General features: G+C 40.9%; 1 protein-coding gene across 6 annotated transcripts in view; it reads right to left on the bottom strand.

Annotated features, from left to right (window-relative positions):
* Nucleotides 1-24,325, bottom strand: part of CEP68 (centrosomal protein 68) — a 138,463-nt gene that overhangs the window by 15,336 nt on the left and 98,802 nt on the right. For all 6 annotated transcript variants that reach the window (XM_069234259.1, XM_069234261.1, XM_069234257.1 and 3 more), the window contains 2 exons: nt 21,278-21,400; nt 15,521-15,617 (listed from right to left, as the gene is read on the bottom strand). In XM_069234259.1, coding sequence (XP_069090360.1) covers nt 15,521-15,617; nt 21,278-21,400 — 220 coding nt within the window. The remainder of the gene's footprint in view (nt 1-15,520; nt 15,618-21,277; nt 21,401-24,325) is intronic.

The following is a 24,325-nucleotide window of genomic DNA, read 5'->3' as shown; positions in this document are numbered from 1 at the left end:
TCTCCGCAGCAGAAGAAATATTTCTCCTCCTGCTTGGTGGATTGGCCCGTGACTGGATCCTTCAGTGAGTGGATATGGGAGACTCATCAAGGATACCTGGACTTGTCTAGTGTCAGACCGCTGGGTGTTACAGGTGGGGTCTCACAGTTATCATTTGGAGTTTATCACTTCACCAGTGGGATCTGCTTATTGCGACTCCTTGGCCCAGCCTTCCAGTGTGCAGATTGGTCTTACAGAAAGACATTGCAAATCTTTCAGAAAACAAACCTACTGTTCCTGTTCATCCTTTGTATGAGGTGGCAGTCTGTTTACTCAGGTATTTGTGGTCTTATAGGTCTCCGATGCATTCAGGCTTGTGAAGAGTTTGAAAAACCCGAACGTTTGGATCCCAAATCTTCATTTCAAGATGGTGACTGAACAGTAGGTAATATCTCTAGGGCATAACAAGACGCTTCCGGTCACCAAATCGTTAGGGTGCACATCTCCATGTCACTATGGCTCAGAACTCTGGCAAGTATTTCTCCTCTGATTTACTGTATGCAGACATACCTATCAGTTTGTCTGTGGGCCCACCAATTCTTCTCTACCAGGATGACTTGCTGATAAGGGCTTCCTCTATTAAACACTATTAAGCGGTCTGTGCTGGCCACAAGGAGAATGTGCAATGTCCTGTATGCACAAATTACTGGTGTACAGGGGAACATTCCATCTCATCTCTTGTCAGGAGGAGGAGTTAATTCTGGCATTGTTTCAAACTTCTGTGATTAGAGTAAGTCTTCTTTAAAGGAGGGTGTCAGCACTTTAGGATTCGCTGCAGCTCCTTCTTCACTCCAGCTCGAGCCATGTGAAGACACGGCTTTGAGTGCAAGGTCATATGGTGTCAAGTGTCTTTTAAGTACAGTGGCGATTCTTCCATTCAAGACCACGGTTGTCCCACTTTCTTCAGTTTTGGGACCAGAGTTAAAGTCAGTACCATTTTCATTTGCAGCTGGCTCTCCCTTGGTGGTTGCACACATCACTCTTGGTGGAAGGGCTTATAGACTGAGACAGAATCAGCATATTCACCAATCTGAAGGGAGCCTTCCACCCCTTCTCTGGTCCTGGTACAGGCAGACAATACAATATACAAGGCCTAGGTAAATTGCCAGGAGGGATGGGTAGAATTTGTACTCTGGCCTTGACCCTGATGGTCTCACAAATCTTCAGATAGACAGAGCCACAGGTATAATCTCAGACCTTCATCCATATGGAGGGCAAAGTGAACTTAGGGGCTTGCCAGTTGATCAGAGTCTTCCTTTCATCCCAGGACTTCTGCCTTTCTGTAGAGTCTTCCTATGTCTGTGTCGGTAGCTTGGCTCGGTATCTATGCCTCCCATTGGCTGGGTATCTATGCCTTTGTAGCTTAATTGTAGAATCGTTAATGGGGGCTCCATGGATGTCTTCTTTGGTACACTACTTCCACTGTTACCCTCAGTCAACTACACGTGAATGCCTATTGTCCACACTCATAATATGGTTGCTATACTTTTCCTCCTTTGATACAGGGTCAGTCCAGCAGGGCTGTTGCTTCGTCCTGGGTTTCAGCCAGACCACTTCTTCCAACAGAAACATGTAGTGTAGAAACATAAGCCTCTACTAATACCCTTCTTCAAAATTGACTACTAATTCAAGGTGGGACTCTCTTGTAGGTTGAGCAGTTTTCTCTTAAGTACAACATTGGTTTAGTGGTCTTTTGATTTTCCTACATTGCTTTCTTCTTTCGAATAAGCATTTTGTATGCTGGTGGCAAGAGCTCTGTCTTGAAATACTGTTTTGTTGTTCCTTCAACTTTTTGACTTATACATGTCCTCAATTTGTAAATGAATGGTACAAAGAGGTGTGGGAGGAGTAATACTTTTATTACTCGTAGTAATCCTCATTTCTTCCTACCTTGTCTTCTTTGAAGCAGTTATTACGTTCCTCTGTCCCTCCTGGTGGGTGATAGTTCGTTAAAGGGTTCGTGCAGGCGTTCCTCTCTCTATATTCATCTCCGCACCAGAGGGAAGGTGATGGGCAGGAGTGAGGAAACTACTTCAAATTGATCTCAAAGAAATCAGAAGTCAGAGCCTTCAGGGATCGGGAAAAAAGAAGGAAAATGAAAGGTAGGGGGAAGGGATTATCAAGATTGATTTTTAATATAAGTGAGCAAATGTCGTCACTCATTGGCTGATTTTTGCCGAAGTATTGGTTTCATATTTTCGATTTTGCAAAAGGTTGAGAAAAAGCACCAGAATGCAATACGAACAAGAGTAGGATTTCATTAAATGTGGATGCTAGAGGGTTCAATGTATATGCCTGTACAGTAGAATTGTGCACCGTAATCTTTTATGGTGAGGTATTGTAACAACTTCTTAGTACTAACCACAGCACAAACCAACTGTCCAGAACACAGGATAGAACCCTGGGAATACACTCCACAGAGCTAATCCCATAGCGACAATATTCTCAACAAACATTGGCAAAGCCAATAGATATCACCTATGGGTAAGCTATTGTCTTTGGCAATCGGGCGGGGTGGTGAACGGGATGGCGGGTGGTGGTGAATGGGATGGCAGATTAATTAATGATAAGTGTGCGCAAGCTTAACGGAACTTCCCCAAAACAATATATTTTTACTCCAGTCGTGAACCATATATGTTTAACAAGACTACCTAGCAAAGCAGACCCAGTGCTTTTTTTTGCTATTGCTCTTTAGCACTGACAAAAAGAACCAGACCTATTGGCTTTGACAATATATTTCGTTTTCATTTATACTTTGTGAAACAGAAAATCTTTGTGTTACTATTCTGCTTTACTCCATTATTGTGGAAATCCTCTTTACTAATTCTGCAGCGAAAGCAGTCACGTTTGGCAGACAAGCAATATTTAACATGAAAACGTTTTCAACTATTTGAAAAAAAGTTAATCAGGTTAAGCAGAGCATTAATCTATTAAAAGTCATGGAAGAAACCCCTTTCTTAGAAAGCAGGAAGCAGTGTGTGTATAATTGCACGCACACACATGTGAACTTGTGTGCTTGTGAGCGAGTATGCTTATGTATGTGCTTGTGTGTCTGTTTTCGTGTGCGTGCCAGTGTTTTCACGTTTCTTTGACTGCTGCGGTGTGATGTTGATTTAGATGAGTCCTCATATAGCCATTGCTTGAAATAATTTCTCATAAATACTACTACTACAAAAAAAAAAAAAACTCAAGGATACCATATTCTGGGTTTTAAAAAAAACTAGGAGATGGAGCTGTCATTAATTAACAAGCAAAGCAGCACTGCTAAGATGTTAAAATCATTTTCAGAAGAGACACATGCAACCTATAACCTGCTAACAGTATGCAAAGGCGTGCATTTAGGCAAGCACACACATGCCCAGTTAGTACACTTTCAAAACATGCAACATCTTTAACATCAAAAGCAAGCTTGGGCAAAGCCAATGGGTTTTGCCTTTGTTTTTTCTTTTGCATTCTATCTTACTACCTAACTGAATTCTGAATATTAGAAACAGGTTATAATAATGTTTTAAATTTGATAAACTATTAATAGTTGTTTATTGATTTAACAAACATCCAATAGGTTTTGCCTTTTTTTCTATGTAACTGGCTTACAAATATTAGAAAAATGTTATAATAAGGTTTGTCTTATCAAAATTACATCCCTGGAAACTTTTCAGAGCTAACCTTTGGTTCACCTCACATGCCGCCATGTAGGAGCACATAGAAGGCGGGCTTGCTCTATATAAACAAGCACAAAATGAATCATGAGATTGCTGTAAGCGCTTACGTAGGCTGCGTCAAGGCACTGCGATGTTACAGAAGAGATGAGAGTGAAGAAGGGAGTGCATGGGGTACAGACGGGGCATCTTTGGATTCATTAGAACTATCTTCCTCCTGTGATATCTCTCACAACCCCAAACCTCCCGTATGCCTCTTTACTGCAGACCACTACCCCCCCTGCTCCCTTCAGTAATTGTGCACAACATATTGAGGGACCCCTCGCAGCAGCCGCGCGCCTCTGGCATAGCTAACATCAACTACATTCGACATTCTTTAAGATTACAGATTACTGGGGCACCAATGTAGCGTATTAATGATTGCTGAGCACCAGAACCTCAAAGTATAGACTGCTGGGCACCAAGGAAATGGATTACATATTACCCGGACACTCAAGCAATGGATTACAAATTACAGTGGCTTTAAAGTAGCTGATTACTGGGATATTAAAGTAATGAATTGCACTTTATTTGGACGCTAAAGTACAGTATTACAGATTACTGTGACACTGAAGTGACTGTTACTGACTAGCAGGGCACTAAACTAATGCATAGGTGATCATGGTGCTATAGTGTGAGTGAATGGATTACAGGTTACTATGGCACCAAAAAAATGATTCACTGGGAGCAAATGTAGCAGACTGCAGAAAACTGAGGTATGTGCCAAGGTGTTAGTCTACATAATAATGAGACACCAAACAAATGTTTTACAGATTACCTGACACCTAACTAGATTAAAGTAACAGATTACACTTTTCTGAAGCACCAAAGTGTGAAAATAACAATTTTAACAACCACTAAATTAATAGAGTACATATTTCTGGTGTACTAGAATAGTAAATTAGTTACCCACCAAAGTAACAGATTACGGGTTATTGCGAAACTAAAGCAAACGTAGATTCCTGGGGCACAAACAGTAGATTGCAGTAGAATTGAACGTGGCCTTCTGCTGATTAACTGGCAACCAGAGTGTTAGATTACAGATTCTGGTACCAGAGTAACGGGTTACATGTAACTGTGGCAGCAAAGGTGGTAGATTATAGTACAATAAAGCACCAAAGTGACTGATTACAGATTTCTCTGGTAATAAAATAATGGGTTGAAGACTACTGGGGCACCAAAATTGACAGATTACAGTCCAGGTTAATGAGACACCGAAGTGATAGTGTGCAGGTCACTGGTACACCACAGCAAGTGAATATTTATTACCGGCAGATCAAGGAAAAGGATTGTTTGTTACTGGCACCTTTTAACGATCAGGGCACCAACTTGGCATGTAATAGTTTACTAAACCATAAAGTGATACACTGCTGTTCAACGTGATAGGTTACGTTTAACGATGCGCCACAGTGATATATTACTGATTACTAGGCATTAAATGACTGATTACGTATCAGTGGGCAGAGGCATCACTTATCCTTAGTATGCTGTGGACTACCTTTGCTCACACTTATACATGTTTTGACAACTATGTTTAATTAGACTGACAGTCAGTGGTCTCACCGTCAGGCCCAATGGGAACTTTTCTTTTGGAAGAGGGGCCTGTATACCCTCCCCGCTCAAAGATAAATATTTGGAGTGATGTCTTAAAACACAAACCATGTCAATAACTCTGCTGCGTAAGTCTGAATACTATGCAAATCACACCTTCAGTCCCAGACATTCATCCCTTCCTGCATCGATAAAAGGAGTCCTAACAATTTGCTAATTAATAGAAACTGTTATGTACAGCCCTGTGAAGGCACAAGCCTGTGGCAGATCGCCCTGCATTAATAAGGTTACTATATTACAAGATGAATGAAAAGCTGCGAGGGATCTCTGCTGGCTAGGTTATATTAATTTAAAGTATTTTCCAACAGGTCGCCTCCAGCTTTTTGCTGAATCCACTGAACATGGGCAGAATCTGAGGGGTAAAAACAACCTCAGCAGCGCCAGCAGTAAGGCTATGGCAAAAGGACTATCTGATTTTATAAAAATGAACAAACTAACCAGACTGGATACCTGAGTTCCTCTTGTCAAATCTGCCCTATTTTCAGCCTAATCCTAATATTTATAAATGCAACTGTCTCAAAAGTATGTCAGATTTATGACAGCGCATGATGTGCTGTCAATAACAAGAGCCATCCTTGCTAGGGGTGGGTGGTGAACTCTGCTCGTCGAGTTTGCACAGTTTTTCCCACTTCGCACTGTGCTTAGAGAGCGGAGTTCCGAAAAACTCAGCGTAATGGAGCAGAGTTTTTTTCCTCATTCGCACTTGGCAACTTTAAAATTGACGAGCACGAGCGAGGAAAATCTTACTCAGACTACCTCCCAGCCAGATTTCTCAACGTGGTGGTTACAAAGGGTCGCTACCGCTCGCTTTGAGAAACCTTGCGTTCGTGATGAGGAAGGTGCTGCTCGAGTAGAAAATCTACTTGAGAGGCAGAAAAGAAGCAATGCCCTTCACACTGATTTTTCAGCAGGGGACAAACACTCAGCGCTACAAATCAGCACGAACGGCGTGACCTAACGTACTTAGTCGCTTGCTAAAATCCGCAAAGCGCGGCGCAGTTTTTTGGTCACTTCGCCAAGGCTTAATGCTCCTTACCCAGTGCAATAGTTTGCACTTAATTACCTAAGCATTTAATGACATCCGAAGGTTGAAAGCTTGAGCGAATTAGCAAAGACCAGCGACTAGCAAGTTACACACATATTGTAAGTGCATTAACTCACCGAGCTAACATTGGCATTGAATAAAGGTTTATTTTAAGAGTACAATAACAAGGTTTCAAAGTATCATGTATTGAAATTACTCACTCAATAGGACCAATGCTTTTGACCTAGAAAGGATGAAAGCCTGAGATAACAACCAGTGACCTCCAAGTTTCACACAGGTCTCTGCAGCAAGCGATTGAAACCTCTGGTTGTGAAGCCCATGTGTTCTTTCTACATAGCACTTCCTGCTAAAATGCTGATTTTGCACATCGTTGTGACTAAGAGGTGTCACTGTCACCCAGTAAGAAAGCTCTGGGATCCCAGACTGCACAGCTCTATTCTATATCCAGCTGTGACTTCAACCTGGTGTGCTATCTCACCACTTTGCGGTTGGAAGTGTACAGAGGTGGCACCACAGTCCTGCAATCTGAGTGATATTACCGGCGGTAAACATAAAACATGAAAAGCAACCAAGCTAAGGAAAAAAGGAAATAAAAAATATTTTCTGGAGTTTGTGAAATCTTTTACCTTTCGAACAGCTTCTTCAAATGGTGTCTGGATAAACGTTTACTTTTCAGTAGTGGGTGTAGTAAATACAAGCATTGGCAAAGCCAATAGGCTTCGCCTTTGCTTTTCTTCTATGTAACTGGCTTACAAATAGTAGCGAAATGTTATAATAATGTTTGTTTTATTAAATTAAAAACAAACATTAAAACATGTTTCTAATATTTGTAAGGCAGTTACATCGAAAAAACAACAAAGGTGAAACGTACTGGCATGCATGTTAGAAGAAAAAAGATAGAAAGAAGACAAGGCAGAAGAAGAAAGAAGGTGGGAAAAGAGAAGGCAGGAGAAGAGAGAAGACGGCATGTGGTAAAGAAGACAGAAGACGGTATGCAGAAAGAAAAAAGGAGACAGACGGCAACAAAGAAAGAAGACAGAGAAGAAGGCATCAAAGAAAAAAAACATCAGCGAAGTAAGAATATGGCATGCAAGAAGAAAAAATAAGTACCTTCAGTGTCACAGCTGGAGGACGGACACTGGGCAGTGTCCAATAGGAAGTGACCGGAAGGAGTACTTAGTCCACAGACAAATCAACGCCAAGATTGGCGAAGAAGACGATAATGACAGGAAGTGACATGAAGGTGATGTGCTAGCCAATTCAAAGCAGGTAAATCAGAGCAACGTGGAATAAGCCAATAGTAAGTCCGGTTAAGTAAGGGGCTAATTCCAAGCCCCTTTTAACTTTTGTTTTTTACTAACAAAAGATTTTGCAAGCATGCGCATAAGGTCACATTCAATCAAAACTTAAAAAGGAACAGGAACAAGGAAAAAATTGTCAATGGTAATGCAGTACAACATCATATGAGAGATGATGCAACACCTTTTAAAAAAAACAATTTAAGTTATATTTTTAAAGTTTGGAGCGATGAAAACCCCTGGCATCACAAGCTGTAATTACACTGGGGCAGATGGTCAAAAGATAGATGAAAGGAAACAATTGACATTGGGGAAACAACGTCTGACATATGATCTCTGTCTCTGAATGAACAGCAAATATGACAAGATAAGAACAAGAATTACAGCCCTGTTTACGAAAAAACTCACAGAGTGAAAACACAGAGTACCCGTTTCAACTGCTCACATGAAACTTTGCTGAACTGTTTGAAAAAAAGATAATCATAGGTTAAGCAGAGCATTAATCTATTGAAAGTCATGGAAGCAAACCATGCATCAATTGAAATGTACTGTCCACTCGCCCTTCTTTGAAAGCAGGAAGCAGTTTGTGTCCCAGACATATGGCACTGTAATGAGAAATACACAAAGGCCATTGGAAAAATTACAGGACAGATGGGCACTAGATGTAGGAAACTTGGATAAAGAAGACTGGAGGGAAGCACTAGCATTTCCAATGCAAGGGGCTATAAAAGCAAGTTTTCGACTGATCCACCTCAAAATATTACATAGGATATACTATACACCCACCCTACTGTATAAATTAGGCTGGATACCAGACTGGATGCACGAGATACTGCGGACTAGAAGGCTCCTTTCCACATATATAGTGGAGTTGCCCCCACATACAAAAGTTCTGGGAAAGAGTGGAGAAATCATTAACTGGAGCACCAGATGTACCCTTAACTCCGACACCATGACAAGCAATACTGGGCATCTGGGAAAACTCAGACCAGACACACTTTAAAAAAATACTTATTAATCTGGGATGCATGGTGGCAAAAAAAGACATTGCCCAGAGATGGAGATCAGGTTCGCTCTCTATGCACCAGTGTTGGGAAACGGGAACAGAGCAGTGTAGACATATTGAAAAAGAAGTGTAAAAGGGCAGAGGATGTATGAAAAAATACAAAAACAAATGGGGAGGATGGGACATGGAAACAGGCACAGAAGCTGATGACTGAAATGCTTAATCATTAAATGAACATTATAAAATTCGGATGACATCAGAACTGCGCAAACTCACATAGACGAAGCAAGTTGATGAATATAACTGATTTGTTTAATTTGTATGTGAGGGATCCGAGAGATACAGAAAGGTGTGACTGGTTGTTTTCAAGTTCAGGTTTCTAAGCTATGGGAAATGTTATGATCTATAGATTGATGTTATATGTACCACTGAAAGAGATGACAAAAAAGGCAATAAAAAAGTATATTGGAAAAAAAAAAAAAAAAAAGGAACAAGGGAAAAGCTGCCAATGCAGTACAACACCATATGAGAAATGATGCAAAAACCTTTTTTTAACAACTTACGTTAGATTTAAAATGTTTGGTGCAATTGAAACCCCGGGATCGTACTCTATAATTAGGCAGGGTCAAAAGACAGTCAAAAGGAAACAGGTGCCCTCGGGGGAAAAAATGCCTGAACATTGTTCACAGTCTTTCAATGAGCAGCAAATGCGACGAGATAAGAACAATAATTACAGCCTTTTTACAAAAAAAAGCTCACTGCGATTGAAAACACAGAATGCTTGTGTAAACTGCTCTGAGCCAAAGATAAAAGAAGTTTCTAAAGCAGTTGCTAACATGGAACAAGTGTGAGGCTACAAATAATAGGCAGTGCTCTGTGGCAGGGAACAACTCATGAAAAGGAGGGACAGATAGGAAAGAATACCCACTTGGAAGCAAGACTTTGTAAAGGTTACTCGACGAAAAAAATGAAAAGCAATGAGCTCAAAGTATACACAACAGAAGGCCATACTCTGTAGCCCTCTGCTCTGACCAATAATAAACATGGAATACCAAGGAAAAGTAACAAAAGGAACCACTAAATATCCTAAAATATTCACAAACACTTTGCCATTTCATCAGAGGTTGGCACAGGCTAAACCTCTGCAGGTAGGACCAACATTCATTCTGGGTCAGTTTGTGCACCCAGAGGTAATGACACCATCTGCAATGCTTAACGTGACACAACCGTGTAGCTCCCCATAATCATCCCAGTATAATTACTACCTTTACTTCACAAAGATAACAGGCCTTTGGTTTTGGTTCTACTCCAAAACTATCACTCCAATCCTAACAATTTACAACCGCACAAGAACAAAGAGCATCTTGGCATATTCTCATCTTGATTTTTTCATTACCAAAAAGATTATATCTAATGAAATGTAGATCTTTCCCACCAGCCAATTGTTCCATATTCTGAAACACTCTGCAGCTTTTCCTTAGAGCAGGGAAATACAGTACACCTTTAGACAAGGAGCACAAAATAACGTCTTGCGCAATCTCACATCAGTCCATAAGCATTATTTATGTAGGGTGTGGTTGAAATGTTTTTCTACCCAATACATGCCTACACTCTTTGACAGGTCTGGAAAGAGATTAAGTTTGTGCATCTCATGTTCATGTGCCATTGGCTGCTGCCAGGTTCCTACCTCTGTTATTCATCAAGCTGAATATTTGAGTCAGCCTCATTCTTTCTTTTTTATACAGCTTATCTGCCAGTGTTTACATCAATAGCACCAGGGGATGCCCTTCAACATTTAGGCCTACAAGTCCTGCAATTTACGAACCCCAAAAATATCCAGGTTCATCTCCCTATGCATGGGCTGGTAGACCCATCACCCTTGCTTGGGTAGACGTTGTCTATTGTCTAAATAGCAGTTACTTTGTCTAAAAAGCAGCAAGGGCCCTGTGACCCTTCATCATAGCACTTATATGTTACCCTTTGCTCTTTCTGTATTGTAGGGACTTTATGTATACCTCAGTTCTTTCTTCCACATTAGCAAATTTCACTTCCAATTTCATAATGTTTTCAACTTATCTTACTTTGTACACAGAATGGAGATCAAAGCTACTAATCTCTCTAGCACTTCCGGAATTTTGCACTGGAAATGCCCGCCAGAGATATCATGTTTTACCTTGCACTATTTCTGGATTGCATCCCTGGAGTTAGAAAAGTCTCAGTTCTTCTTACCTGTACCTTTTGTTTAAAGTAGTATCCACTGGTATCTGTTTTGTTCATGGTATGACCCATCTTTTAACTCTGTTTTCCATTTGCTTTAACCTGCTAATGTGCTGCCCTTTCAAAAGAAGGACAAAGCTGGGCTGTCTGATCCCCAACATGACCATTAAGTGCTCATCATATTTTATGCTACATGATCACAAGATGCTATTGGAGTGGCATTGTTAGCAGTGCCACACTGATCAGCTGGCTCCAATGCAGGTTTCCCCCATTACAATGCATCCCAGAATCCTCTCTGTATTTGCATCTTTCAAGACCCTTTTCATGAAGTGTATGGGAACACGAGCACCCTAGATGCATCAACCTATGAATCCACAAAATTGCTTAGACACACAGACGGGGGGACCACTCAGAGATCACTGTATCCTCCCCGTCACCACCTACCTAGGAGCACCTCAACTTCTGACAAACAGGAAGCTGCAAGTTGTACAGATTCAGCTGTAACACATCCATCCTCTATTGTACAGTAAAAAAGACGTGATGTATGCCATTGCCTGGCCCACATACGAGGAGACAAATGGATGCTCTAAAGAGAAGCATTTATCTTGAAAGGCATCTCAACCCCACAATCTTTTTAAGGCTGATGTCTGTAATCTTTAAATGCCTCCTAGAGAAACATTTGTGCAACACTTTGGTAATGTACAGCTCTGCAGGTCTGATTGCGATGGAAATAGGTGCTTCTATCAAATCCAAAGCATAAACACACAAACATAAAACAGGGCTTCAGAAACAGCTTTTAATAGGTAACGTTAACACCAAAAAGTTAAGAGGTGCATCTTTTTACATAATAATTATATACATATAGGATGTCTGTGTTGCAGAGTGCAACTTTATATTTGTTTTACACAACAATTTTAGCATGCACAGATAGTATTAATAAAATGGGGATCTGCCTTCCCACACCAGACTAAGGGTATGATTTAGAGTTCAGCAGATGGGTTACTTTTAAACAAATGTGACTGATATTCCGGCTGCAGAATTAAAAGTTTAAAAGGATTTAATGCTCTTGTAATATAGAAGACGGGATATCTCACATCGATAATGGAGTAACCGATCCACCAAACTCTAAATCATGCCCAACATCTTTAATTCTGGTGAACAGTATTTGATCAGAATGAGCTAAGCCAGAGACCTTTGCATTTTCTAAATAACTAAACTCCATTTTTGTATAATTAGGTTTGTGTATAACTATGTTGAAACAGCTAGATAATAATGGACACAGTGGGCCTAATTTTGTCTTCAATTTCATGAAACACTGTACACATGGTCTTTTCCTTGTTGCATAGCTCAGTGTACCCTGCCACATAGTGTTGTCCTGCATTGGTGCAGAATTCCCAAGGTGATTCTGATTACCCTATTCTTAAGTCTTGAACCTCAAACCCTTTTCTTTCATCATAGTACGGTTTGGCCATAATAATCTTTCTAACAGCCATGCGTGACCAACCTTTTGGCATTTACTTATTGACATCCAAGCTAAATAATCTATTTAAAAAAAAAAAAATCTAGCATGATGTTAGAGCACGGACACATGCCTCATTGTAAAGGAACATGCACAAAAACTAATGTGATTTCATGCCATACATCGGAAGATAACAACTCAGACAGTTTACAATACAGTCCTGCCAATAAACAAACTGAAACGTTCCTTTCTTCATTTTATGTACTCTTTTTTTCCAGGTCATTACTATATTGATGGAATTAAATCAGTTTACACAGCACACCACACAGTGGGAATCTGCACCCTACTGTCCATAGCAGGATCAGGAATACCCCACGTACCAAACTTGATGATCAACAATGTTATAAACCTCCTCCATCCTTACAACTGTCTGCTCCAACAGCTCTAAAGAACCAACACAATCTTAGGAGTAGTTTCTTTCTACTTGAAACCCAACATGTCTCTAGCCACGCACTTTCGTTTTATGTTAAAAACTTACCCTCAAAACAAAAAAGCAATCTTTACTACCAAACACAATCTGAAAACTCTGCTTTCGGGGCTATCCATAAAGAGTTTACCTTCCATCCAACCTTGAAAATTCATGAACCGAGACTTCAAAAATAAACGTGCGCATGAAGGATCTTAGCGTGCCGCTGGTAGTTGTGTAAATTGGAGAGGAGTCTTTGAGCACGCCTTCAAATTAATTCCTTACCATCTAAAATTAATGATAACCCAGGCACAGGCAAATACTTTACCTGTACTGTCTAAGTGGTAGACCTCAACGCCTGTAAGGGAAAGAGGAAAATGCTACAATCTTCTGACAATTATGATTCCACTGAAATAAAACTGCCTTGATACAAATTGCACTAGCATCAATGATAACAAATATACGTGAGAATGGATCAAAACCCATAAACGAATAGATAAGCTGGCATAGCAAACTGCAGACAATTCTGTTCACTCTAGTTAACTAGAGCAGAGGCTTTTTAATGGTCTTAAATATAAACTGCTTTCCCTTGAAAAACCATGACCTAAATATGAGAGGGTAGATAACTAGGATTTGCATTTAATGAAGTTTTGAGTCAAAGCTGTTTTCTTTTGATAACCGATTTGTATTGACTTTCCCATCTGTAGTACACATTATGGCCAGTTCCACATGTCTACGCAGTAGGCACAGATCCAATTTAAATACCCACATCCAGCCCATGAAATTGCCACCTCTTGCTCCAGATCTTGCCGTGGTTTTGGGAGCATCCTCGTGCTTTGTAAATCAATCAGTCATTCCTGGTGGGCACACCAGTCCACCCAGTCATCCACTCAGCCATAGAGCGGGGTACTGAGGACTCCCATTTACTGCCTATGTCTTGCTTGGCCACCAGTGTAGTCACCCCAATAAAGGACCATTCTATCCCCTGCTGTGACCTCCTCCAATAAGCCCAAAAGTGTGATCCTGGGGATAAGGTCAATCAGACGGCCCAGAACCACAAGGAGCTCCCTCCCTAGTCCTTTCCCAGAAGGAGGTCAGTTTGGGACAGGTTCAGACCATGTAAAAGAAGTCAGCCTCTGTCAGGGAGCATCATGCACATCGAAACTGAGAGGGTCTGCCACTTCGGTGTAACTGCCTGCGGGTAATATAGGTAAGATGTAGGTAGTTAAGTTGGATCATGCGGCAGTGCAAGGGTATAGACATTTCCCTGGGAGCCAGTCATCATCATTGAGGTATCCTACCCATGTCTCCCACTGCCGACACAACTCCGGTAAGTGGTCCGAAGCAAAAATGACTGTAGAGCGATAGATCCTGGAGACAGCCTTTCCTTCAAGATCTTAGCTTCAAGAGGGCTAAATTCTGGAATTTGGGTACCTGTGGGAACGTGCCCGGATAAGGCATTGCACAATTGCTGATATCGATGATGCTGTGTGCAGGGGGGTTGGTACTGTTCCTGCATCTCCTGGAAAGACAGCATGGCATCACCCCGCCTGTCGTCCCCCAGATGAGTAAACCCTATTCTGTCGTACGAAGCAAAACTTGTAGACCAGCAGCAGGCTGTAACTACGTTCCTTGCCATGACGGGGTCATCTCAGTGACTTTGCAGTTCGATTTTTTGAATGGAAGCGCCGCCCTCCAGCACAGTAAGGTCATCCGGGTGCAATGAGAAAGTATTTGGGTGATTGGGGCACTGTAAAGCACGCCTACAATGCCTCCTAGGTCCAACAGATTCAATTCCATTCGATAAGTAGAGTGGTCCTATCCCCTGTTAAACCCAAAGCTGTTTTCTAATGTTGCAAGCGAGGCCCAGCAGGTCTGAGTATGCATAATTAATTCTTAACATAAACCAATAGGTAGGTGCAAAAAGCTTATTTAAAAGAGTTGGGCCTACTGCTCTGTGACACACCAAATTAGGACCAGTATGCACTTTAGTGATAAATGATGACCAACATGACTTTTTGATCTCAATCCTCTCTCCGATCCCTAAGAAAGCTCCAGGCTTGCATACCAGAAAGGCCTAAACATGTGTTGGCTGTCTGGTTAATTGCAAATGTCTACTATACAATAATGTCTACTGTACAATAAATGAAAATGTATGTTAAAATGTTTATGGTATTGAAGTAAATGAAACAAAGAAACCTGACCAAAGAAAATGATATAACATAATTGTAATGATTCTCAAGGTAAAGGCAATCCTGTTTTCTAAATTTCTCAGGTCAACCCATAACCCAGCGCTGTTCTCTTGAAGAGTACCCTAATAAAACCATGCTATCATACTGAAAGTATTAGGGATCTTCTAGGGATGAGAATTAACATTTTACATTATGATTTTAAATGGTATATTAACTTAGGGAAAATACTTGAGGCACTTTTCTACTAATAACCTGCTAGTACTTGCGGAGTCCCGCCGTACACAAATGCAACCTGAAGCAGCCAGTAAACTACTGAGGTAAAACTAGCAACAAAATGTACAAACGTGGCAACCCGAAGAAGAAAGTAACGTTGTTTAATGCAGGATATGCAGTGATACTGGAGCAGATCACATTAACACTGTCCACTTCTCACTTCTCTATGTCACTCCCGCCACATATACACATAAAACAAATGCCATAAAACAATACCTGGTGAATTTGCTGCCATGGTCTTTAGAAGGATTTCCCCCATCTTCACGACATTATTGGCCACTGTCTGTTGACCAATTACATCTTTCTTAAATTTCTAGGTAATAAAAAAAAGACAGCATTGTTTTAATCTTAACATAACAGAACAATAAAAAAAAAATCATTATAAACGGGAGAGACAGTCAGTGAAACTTTATCTGTCTTTTGTCATTTTGGCGATTTGTTTTGTATACTGAATTCTTCAAATAGTGTATCAGTCTTTAAAACCAGTCCAAACTGGTTTCAAATTCATAAGAAAACATGCCATTAGGCCCAAAAGAGATCAATATAATATGAGCTATGTCCCTGGGCACCTTGAGATGCAGGCCGATGTCCAGTCTCACAAACATTGATCATAAAGTGCCAGCAAAGACTAATCACAGTAAGTAAGACACTATATTAGCCCTCTTCCACTTCCGTATTCTCCGTGTTGATGACATAGTTTATCATCCTTTTAATAATTATGGCACAATTAGTTTCCTTTGAAATTATCGTACGCTGACTTACAATAAGCTTGTAGAATGTAAGTTTCATACGGATTTTAAAAACTCCGACATGAAGCCACAAACGGGGCTCTCTTGTCTTAAGCAGTTCTTATGCTGGAGTAAATATCCTGCATTAGCTTTATTTCGAAAACTGAATGTTTGAAAGTAACTAACTACAATTTTCCTTCGTTTATCAAGTACTGCACTATGAAAATGAGTGAAAATCTTTTTCTACAGAAAAGGTCCCTAGTGTTATGGGCTTTGTCACAAAATATTCTCCAAATCCCTACATATGGCTGTGCCTCACTGAGTACCACTCCCTGGATTACACTCACTCCTCTCCATTTCACACTCTCCTAAACTGGGAGAGGTCTCTGACCTCAAGTTCATTTATTCAGATTAATTTGGAGTTTCAGCCACTTTTGACTTCGAATGAATATATCAGTTGGGAACGTTCTCAGGGACTCACAGGTGTGGTAGAGGTACTGACCTGGAGCAAAACAGATGTAAAAGGCATCAAGATGCCAACTGGACTGCAGATCATGATGATGCCTCCAAACGGTCCACAACATACAAACAAACACTGGCAGTATGCCAATGAACACAACCTCAGGCATGCACTAATGATCACTAATGACTAGCATGTATAGTTTGGCCCATATTTTAATAAACTCTTTTTTGGGGAAGACTGGTGAAGCTTCAGCTTTAAATCTTTTGCTATTGCATGTTCCTACTAAGTAGTAATAAAACCCTCTAACATTTACATATAATCAAACATGTCAGGTATAAAAAATGGTACAGTAAAGAGAGAGCCCTTCTTAAACTCCATATCGTTGTTTCTTTTGGCCCTCTGTATCAAAATTATTTCTAGACCGCAGATTTACCCAAGCCGTTCAAAAATCGGAACTGTCAGTCCAAATATTGGATCCGTAATAGCTCATATGCTCCAGGTTTCCACCCTGATCAATTTACGTCAAAGTATCAAGTCCATTTTCTACATGTATGCACCTCTCTAGAAATAAAAACTTTGTATTCTGGCAAAACTGCTGCCCCACAAAATATTCACAACTCTACTTTTATGATGAAATGCTAAACTAACACCATGACGTACACCACTATATAAACACGAGAGACTTTTTTTGAGAGAGCGCCCAAAAAATGCTTTCTATCTTGGGGATTGTGAGATATAGGAAGCGCAAACAAGCATAGGCAACGCAATGGGTCTATTCAGTATTTCGAGCTCTGATTAAACATTAAACAAGCATTTGCAATGCAACGGGTCTGACGTTTGCTCGTGTTGGAGCTCATAGCATTGTAAACTCCTAACCTGACTTTTCTTGCAACATAAACCATGTACGTAACCGGAAAAAGTGCAATTAACTGTGTAACAGGGTAGATATTATGCAAAGCGCTTGACTTCTGCCAAGCGAGATCGTGTTGCGAAAATAGAGAAAAAGTAGTCCACAACCGAATGGAAAACAGCGAGCCTCGCATGCTTTCTGTACTTGGTCGATGCGCTCGAGGAGGGCTAACCACTGGAAAAGGCATGACGTATGCGTGCCTTCCACTAATGAAAAAAAGCAGATTCTAACAGACAATCCCACGAAACAATGAAAGACACCGACGTCACGTGGACGGGGCTCTGAGCCCTTATTAATCCTTAAACCGCCTCGCTAGCAAAACGCAAGCGCATGTGACGCAGGCTCGACCCTAAAAAGTCAGATACTCTAAAAATACAAAACAAACATTGGCAAAGCGAACAGGTCTCTGCAATCCAAGAGCTGTTGGCACTGTCATTTTTTTTTTAGTCATGTTGAAAAGCAATGGCATCTCACCTTGTCTGATAAGCCCATCGATGTGCCTACTATAAATCCCCAACATGAAAGTGTGAACACTTTTTTATTTCACTTACTCTGTTTCCTTAGGCCGGAAAGGAAGCTAAGTGGGCTGAGACATACTGCAAATATGTGCCTTTTACCTCCAGGTGTCAAGTTTGATTTCAGAGAGAACAACTCGGCGCTCTACAGATTCCCAGGTCCAGGTGTATAGTACCTGACTGCCTACTTATAGAACTGAATTTGCTGAGTTATGCATGAATACATATCTGCTTGCAATGAAAACGGCCACTTTCAGGCACGGCATTAGCTGCTGCATTGAAGTCCGCAAAGGCCTTCTGCATGGCTACCCAAACGAGCTTGACATTAGTCACATGCACTGAAAGGGTGCATCCGTACATTATTTCATGCCACAACTATTCAGCCAAGGTGTTTGCCAGAGAACGGAGCACTAATAGGGCGTGGAAGACTCCCTTTGTGTTTACAGTTGGCACCTTCTGTGCACTGGTGATAGGGTTGTGTTAAATTGTGATAGTACAAGGCCGTTATCTATAAACAGGACTACCAGAAAGAATATGTTACACCAGAAAGAATAAGGCTCTTAAGGAGAACACTCAAGTTTCCACATTGCCCATGACCACTTGTGTCAGTAGATCTTTGAGACTGGGGCCTGTCTTTGCATTTTGTGGACTTGTGGTCCTGTTGATCCATTATATTTTCAGAAGCACATCTGCAAGAATGCAACAAGGTGAGATAAGAAGATCTATGGACAGGAGTAGGAGAAATAAGTAGCAACATCGTCAACAATGAAAATTACCAATGCTTGTTGAAAAAGTAAGAGCTCCTATAGATTACAACACTAGATTTGTTTTTTAAATGAGAAGAAAAAAATGCTTGTTTTAAAAGTACCTTATACTCTTTAACCCTATAGTCAAACATTTGAGCATATTCCATTATTCCTATGTAAAGCCACAAACAAGAATGATTTTTTTTTTCAATTGTGCATGTTCTCGAAACATAAAAACTGCTGAAACGTCTTGAAGCAACTGGACAATGTAACTTTGGCTCATCTCAATGAATCAGACAACAAAATATCCCACGGAAAATGTTACAATGGCCTTTTCATTGTAACGTGAATAAAGCCTACAGTCTGCTGAGCTTGAGCTGCGAGGCACCCTCTCCTCCGAGAGCAGTCATCACTGCATTCCTGAGGCCATGGGGGAACACTTGGCTGGTTAAAGGCGGAGACTCCGCCAAATCCTTGACATACAGGGATGAGGGTTTGGTGATGGTGGTAGAAACAATAACTTTATTTCTGAAGCCCCTTGCAGCCGGTTCCTAAGGCATTGGTCTAGCCAGGGGATGTTGCACAACAGCAGGAATCCGGACAGCACTGTACTTTAACTCCTATCAGGAAAGCCCCAGAAGCAGTAGAACATCAAGTGTTGATGTGTCAGGAAGCATGCTAGTCCAGAACCCGAGCATCTCACTGACAACAGGAGAAATCAATTCCTTGCACTATGGATATGATGACTGACCAGCTTTGAGAGTTTTAAGACCCCAGCTGAAGTGGAGTGATCGCCATTACTCGGGGGGGAATAGATTTTTTTCAGATAACTGATGCGCCCCCAGACCTTCTGTGTCCAGAAGAGTTATGTGTGGGGCATTTGCAATAATTAAAACAATGTCATTTTATTTTTGACAAATCGTTTTTCATTTCAGTTGCATTGTTACTCTGGCCAGTGGATGTTTATACCATGACATTTATTAGGGTTTTCCGCACTTTTTCAAGTGTTCTGAATGCCTGTCTGTTCTATGCAGATGTTTGCATAAAGACCCCTTTTCATAAGGACTTATAAAGCAATGGTACATTTTCACTGTGTTAGGTTCACATAATGAAACATTTTAAATCCCACTAGAGCCTGAAACTTTCTGAGAATCATGCTTAGTGACTGTACTTTTTGAATCTTTTGGGACTAAACATTTAACCTTCATTTTCTGCGTCCTCATGTATCGCGTAACCCACAAATGGAAAAACGCATTTATTATTAAAATCACTTTTACCTTCTGTTTAATTAGGGAACTCGTTCAAAGGCTTTAGCAATGGTAAACTCAAAATGTAACTTACGTAATGTAACTGGTACTCATGTAAAGCTCAGGTCGGGTCCAATTTGCGTTACTTAATGCGAATGCAAAAAAAAAGGAATAGTACTTCAATTGCAGTCAGAGAAGGAAAACAAAACAGGAGCCCTCGGAAAACAGCGTCTGACATTTGACCTCAGTCTTTAAATGCACACAAATGTGACGAGATAAGAACAAGAAATACAGGCCTGTTTACAGAAATGGAGCTTGGAGCGAGTGAAAACACAAGCGCTCATGTGAAGTGCTGTTAAACAAAAAAAAAAAAAAAAGTAGTTCCTAAAACAGTTTCTAAGATAAAAGCAATGGTTGGATGATAGTCATTGGTCCATGTTTTCGGGAAGGACTAAACACAGGAAGAGGCATAGTGCATGCATGCCATGGACAAATAGGGAGCAAGAATATGAAAACGACCATGGGGCCAGCAAACGGGAAGCCTGTGGGCGTGCTGAAGCCCCAAATTCTGAATACAACATGTCTCTTTGAGACAGTCCATGCACTGTCTAGCCGAGACCTAAAAATGTACTTCCTGGATACAATGTATAAAATAAAAAATATGGGAGTGGTGGCTGGATATTAGTAATTGGTCCATGTTCTCAGGAGGGCTAAACACAGAAAGAGGCATGATGCATCCATGCCATGGACAAATGGGGAGAAAGAATATTAGAGCGACGATGGAGCCGCAAATGGGAAGCCTATGGGCAGGCTGAAGCCACAATACTGAATACAGCAGGTCTCTGAGACAACGCATGCGCTGTCTAGCTGAGACCTAAAAAAATGACTTTCTATATACAGTGTATAAAATAAAACATGTAATGTGTTGCTTCAGCACACTTTTGAGATGCAAAATACTCCCTACAATACAAGGAGTTCACAGAAGGTGGAATGGTATACCAAACAGCAAACCGCTTGAGGTGAGAGAGAAATACGCCAGTAGATGGGGCAAAACCTTACTCTATGTATATTTCAAAGTCATGGTAACAATAAGTTAGAAATACAGCTGCTCTGGCAACTCGTATCTAAAAAGTAAATGATGGTGCTTGCTTTTCAACTTGGCAAGCGGGTGAAAGGTGTTTTTTCTATAATACTAGGGTTACCAGCCTTCAATGTAAGAAAAACAAACTATACATTCAGCATTTGATTAATGAAAAAAGAAATAGACTTATGACTTTTCCTAGACAATATATGAACATTTCCCCACAGTTTAAAGACCTGCCAGTAGAAACAATGCATTTGAAAGAATGAAATACAATAGTTACGAGATATAGCTGGAGGGCGGACTGGATACTTTCAACATCAGGTTTTGGTGGAACCCATTTCTCTGTAACCTCTGCAACTTTATAGAGCCACTGTATCAGATCTTCTAGCTTACTGCAGAACATCTATTGAGAAACAATACAACAAAAGTGTTACACAGATGCAAGAATGATAAATGTCTGTCTGTCTTGAGATTACATATGGATTGCTTATTTTTGGCACTGCTAATTATCAACTTGCCAAGAAGTGAGGCAGTATGCAGTATCTCGGGGAAATAGATTCCAATGTGCAATAGCCTAGCTCCCTGAACTCAAATTTAGTTTGAAAGAAATGAAGGAAAGTCACTCTTGGCTCCCCTATGGTAGCTCATCCAAACACAAGACTCAACTCTGCAAGTACTGGGGATGCAAGAAACCATACAAAGAACTCAAAACAGTCAAGCTTTAAATAATGGACCATTTATCCAAAGGGAATCCCAAGTGCAGTAAAATGCATTAAGCAGGAACCACTAAATTTCATAAGGAAGCACATCAACTATGACAAAGGTAGTCTCAACCACTAAACTGTGTTTACCCTTACAATATTTATTCCTAGATTACTAGTGTAATCTAGGAATGCCATGTGTTTAAGAAAGTGACTGTCCAGAAACAATATATATTTAGGACCAGGTACAGGGGGAGAGCCTGGAGGGGACCAAGCTGCAGTGTGGTAAAGGTTGAGACAGGTTGAGAAAACAGGTAGAAACAACAAACCGAGACAAAGTCTAAGGCTTTGAGGAGCAACAAGGTCTACAAGCCAAACATTATTTAAAGTGGATCACAATCAGGATATAAATGGTTTTGCTACACCTGCTTGCATCTCTACGTCTTTTTCCTAAATTTATCAATGCAGCAGAGGTCTGGCAATATTTATATTATACATAGGAGGGTTTTCTTTAAATTGCATGTGAAGTTCATAAGCCGTGTGTGCAGCTATGCCTGTCTGGTATCTCTAAGCTTAGGAGACACAAGGAAATAACTATCTGGGCCTAGCTTTCAAATTTAAATGTTAATACGCATGTGCAGGCAAAGAGAAATATATTCTTTCTCCATGTTTTCACATGTCATTTCAAGAGCTTGGTTATTTTCATCTGCCTCTTTGGCACATGAAAACACAAACTGGGGAGAGAGATGTTTATTCTTCTGCATCTCTGAAGCCTGATATAGCGTATCACCTGCTGCATCTATAGCATGTCAATTGATACAGCAAACCATGGTGTCTTTAGATACATACTTCGCTTGGTTGAGGTATTTTTCATGTCTGCATTTATGTTAGTGTTGCATAATCTACGAGTTTGTGGAAACTTTCTGACAGTGCCACCACTTAATTTATTCCTACGGGAACAATGACTTTACTTCTGCCAGCCTCACACTGGCCACTGGACCTGGTGCAACCAGTTTTGGACAGGATACAGGGAGGAACAGCACTACTTGCACTTAACTCTCCATTTTATTCAAAACTAAAATATCAGGACCTGCAGAGAGAAAGAGGAAGAGGGAGAGACACTATGTGCTGAATTTAAATCTGCAAGGAGGCAATGGTTAGAAATCACCAACATTTCGCAGAGAAAGAACTGAAGATTTGTAAGTTAAAACATCATCAGAGCAAGAACAGCATCCCAGGGAAGAAGGAAGGAAATTACAGATCTTTTAGGAATATTTATAATGAATCGAAGAGCACAAGGTTAAGCATGCCAATGTTTGCAGTGTGTATATACAGAGATCCCAGAACAGGTGTCTTCAAACATTTCTGTAATAAGACTTACTTATGTTCAATGAAAACCATCCCAATACATTAATAGAGCTGTAATACTGACCACATCAGACAAGATTACTTTAGAGGCCACCCTATACACCTTAATGCATCAGGCAGGGTTGCCAGCAGTAATGTACAAAACAAAAGGCTTGTCAATTTGGAATGCCTTCCCACAGGGAATACATAAAAGTCACAGTTGCAATGTCCCTAGTACCAAGGGAATCATGTTAGTTAGTTATGTCTCTCCAATGCCACAAGATGTATCATTTTGGAAGGTCAACCTTTTTTTCTCCAAACATCAGCTTATCGATTCCTATAATAAACACATTTTCGTCTTGATTACACACTTTACATTTTGGTATTTATAGGATATTATCAACAGACCAAGACACAAGAGGGTTACTTTTTCATAGCTTGAGAGCTACCAGTAGCTCACGAACTACTCACTGGAAGAGCCAGAGAAAGACATATGCAATAATGTTAGAAGTTGACTTAAGTATCATTGCAATTACAGACACATTATATCTGGTGCAATAATGCCTGGATTGGGATGTTGCCTCACTAACAAATGTTTCTGTGAAACCTCAGATGAGATAGGATGGTGCTTTATATGATGATTGCAATAAAGAAAATTAATAAGAGGGCATTTGAGGAGACACATGGGAGGGCAGCTGTGGCTGTCGGACTGACACCAAAGCAGCGGTACGGCCTCCACATCATAACCATGGCGGAGCCACCATGGTTCTGACCGCCGGTACCGCTAGGTTGCTGCCAGTCGACAGCCTGGCAGTGCCAGCAGTCTTAATCCGCCAGGGCAGCGCTGCCCTGGGGATTACGAGTCCCCTCTCCTCTGGCTTTTGTATGGCGGTCCCACCACCATACAAAGACTGGCAGAGATGGGTTGCCAGGGGCCCCATGGACAGCCATGTTGCGCTTTTCACTGCCCGAATGGTGTGCAGTGAAAAGCGCGACGGGTGCAGTCGCACCTGACTGATGCACCGTGACATTGCCGCCTGTTCTATTACAAGCCAGTGTCAATGTTGTAGACTGTTTTTCGCTGGGCCAGTGGTAAACTCGTAATAGAGCCAGCGGGCGGAAAACCAGAGTGGCTGTTTTCCGTCCTCCCCCGCCTGCCAAACTCAAAATGAGGGCCTACGTCTTTTGGGATAAGCTTAGTGTCAAATATTAGAATAAGATTGCAATTGATGATGACAATAGGAAAGACTCAAGCTCGTGTTCTTTCATTATTAGGCCAC

Source organism: Pleurodeles waltl, chromosome 5 (assembly GCF_031143425.1).
Source record: "Pleurodeles waltl isolate 20211129_DDA chromosome 5, aPleWal1.hap1.20221129, whole genome shotgun sequence".
NCBI classification, from domain to species: Eukaryota; Metazoa; Chordata; class Amphibia; order Caudata; family Salamandridae; genus Pleurodeles; species Pleurodeles waltl.
This window is presented reverse-complemented; position numbering and strand designations above follow the sequence as displayed.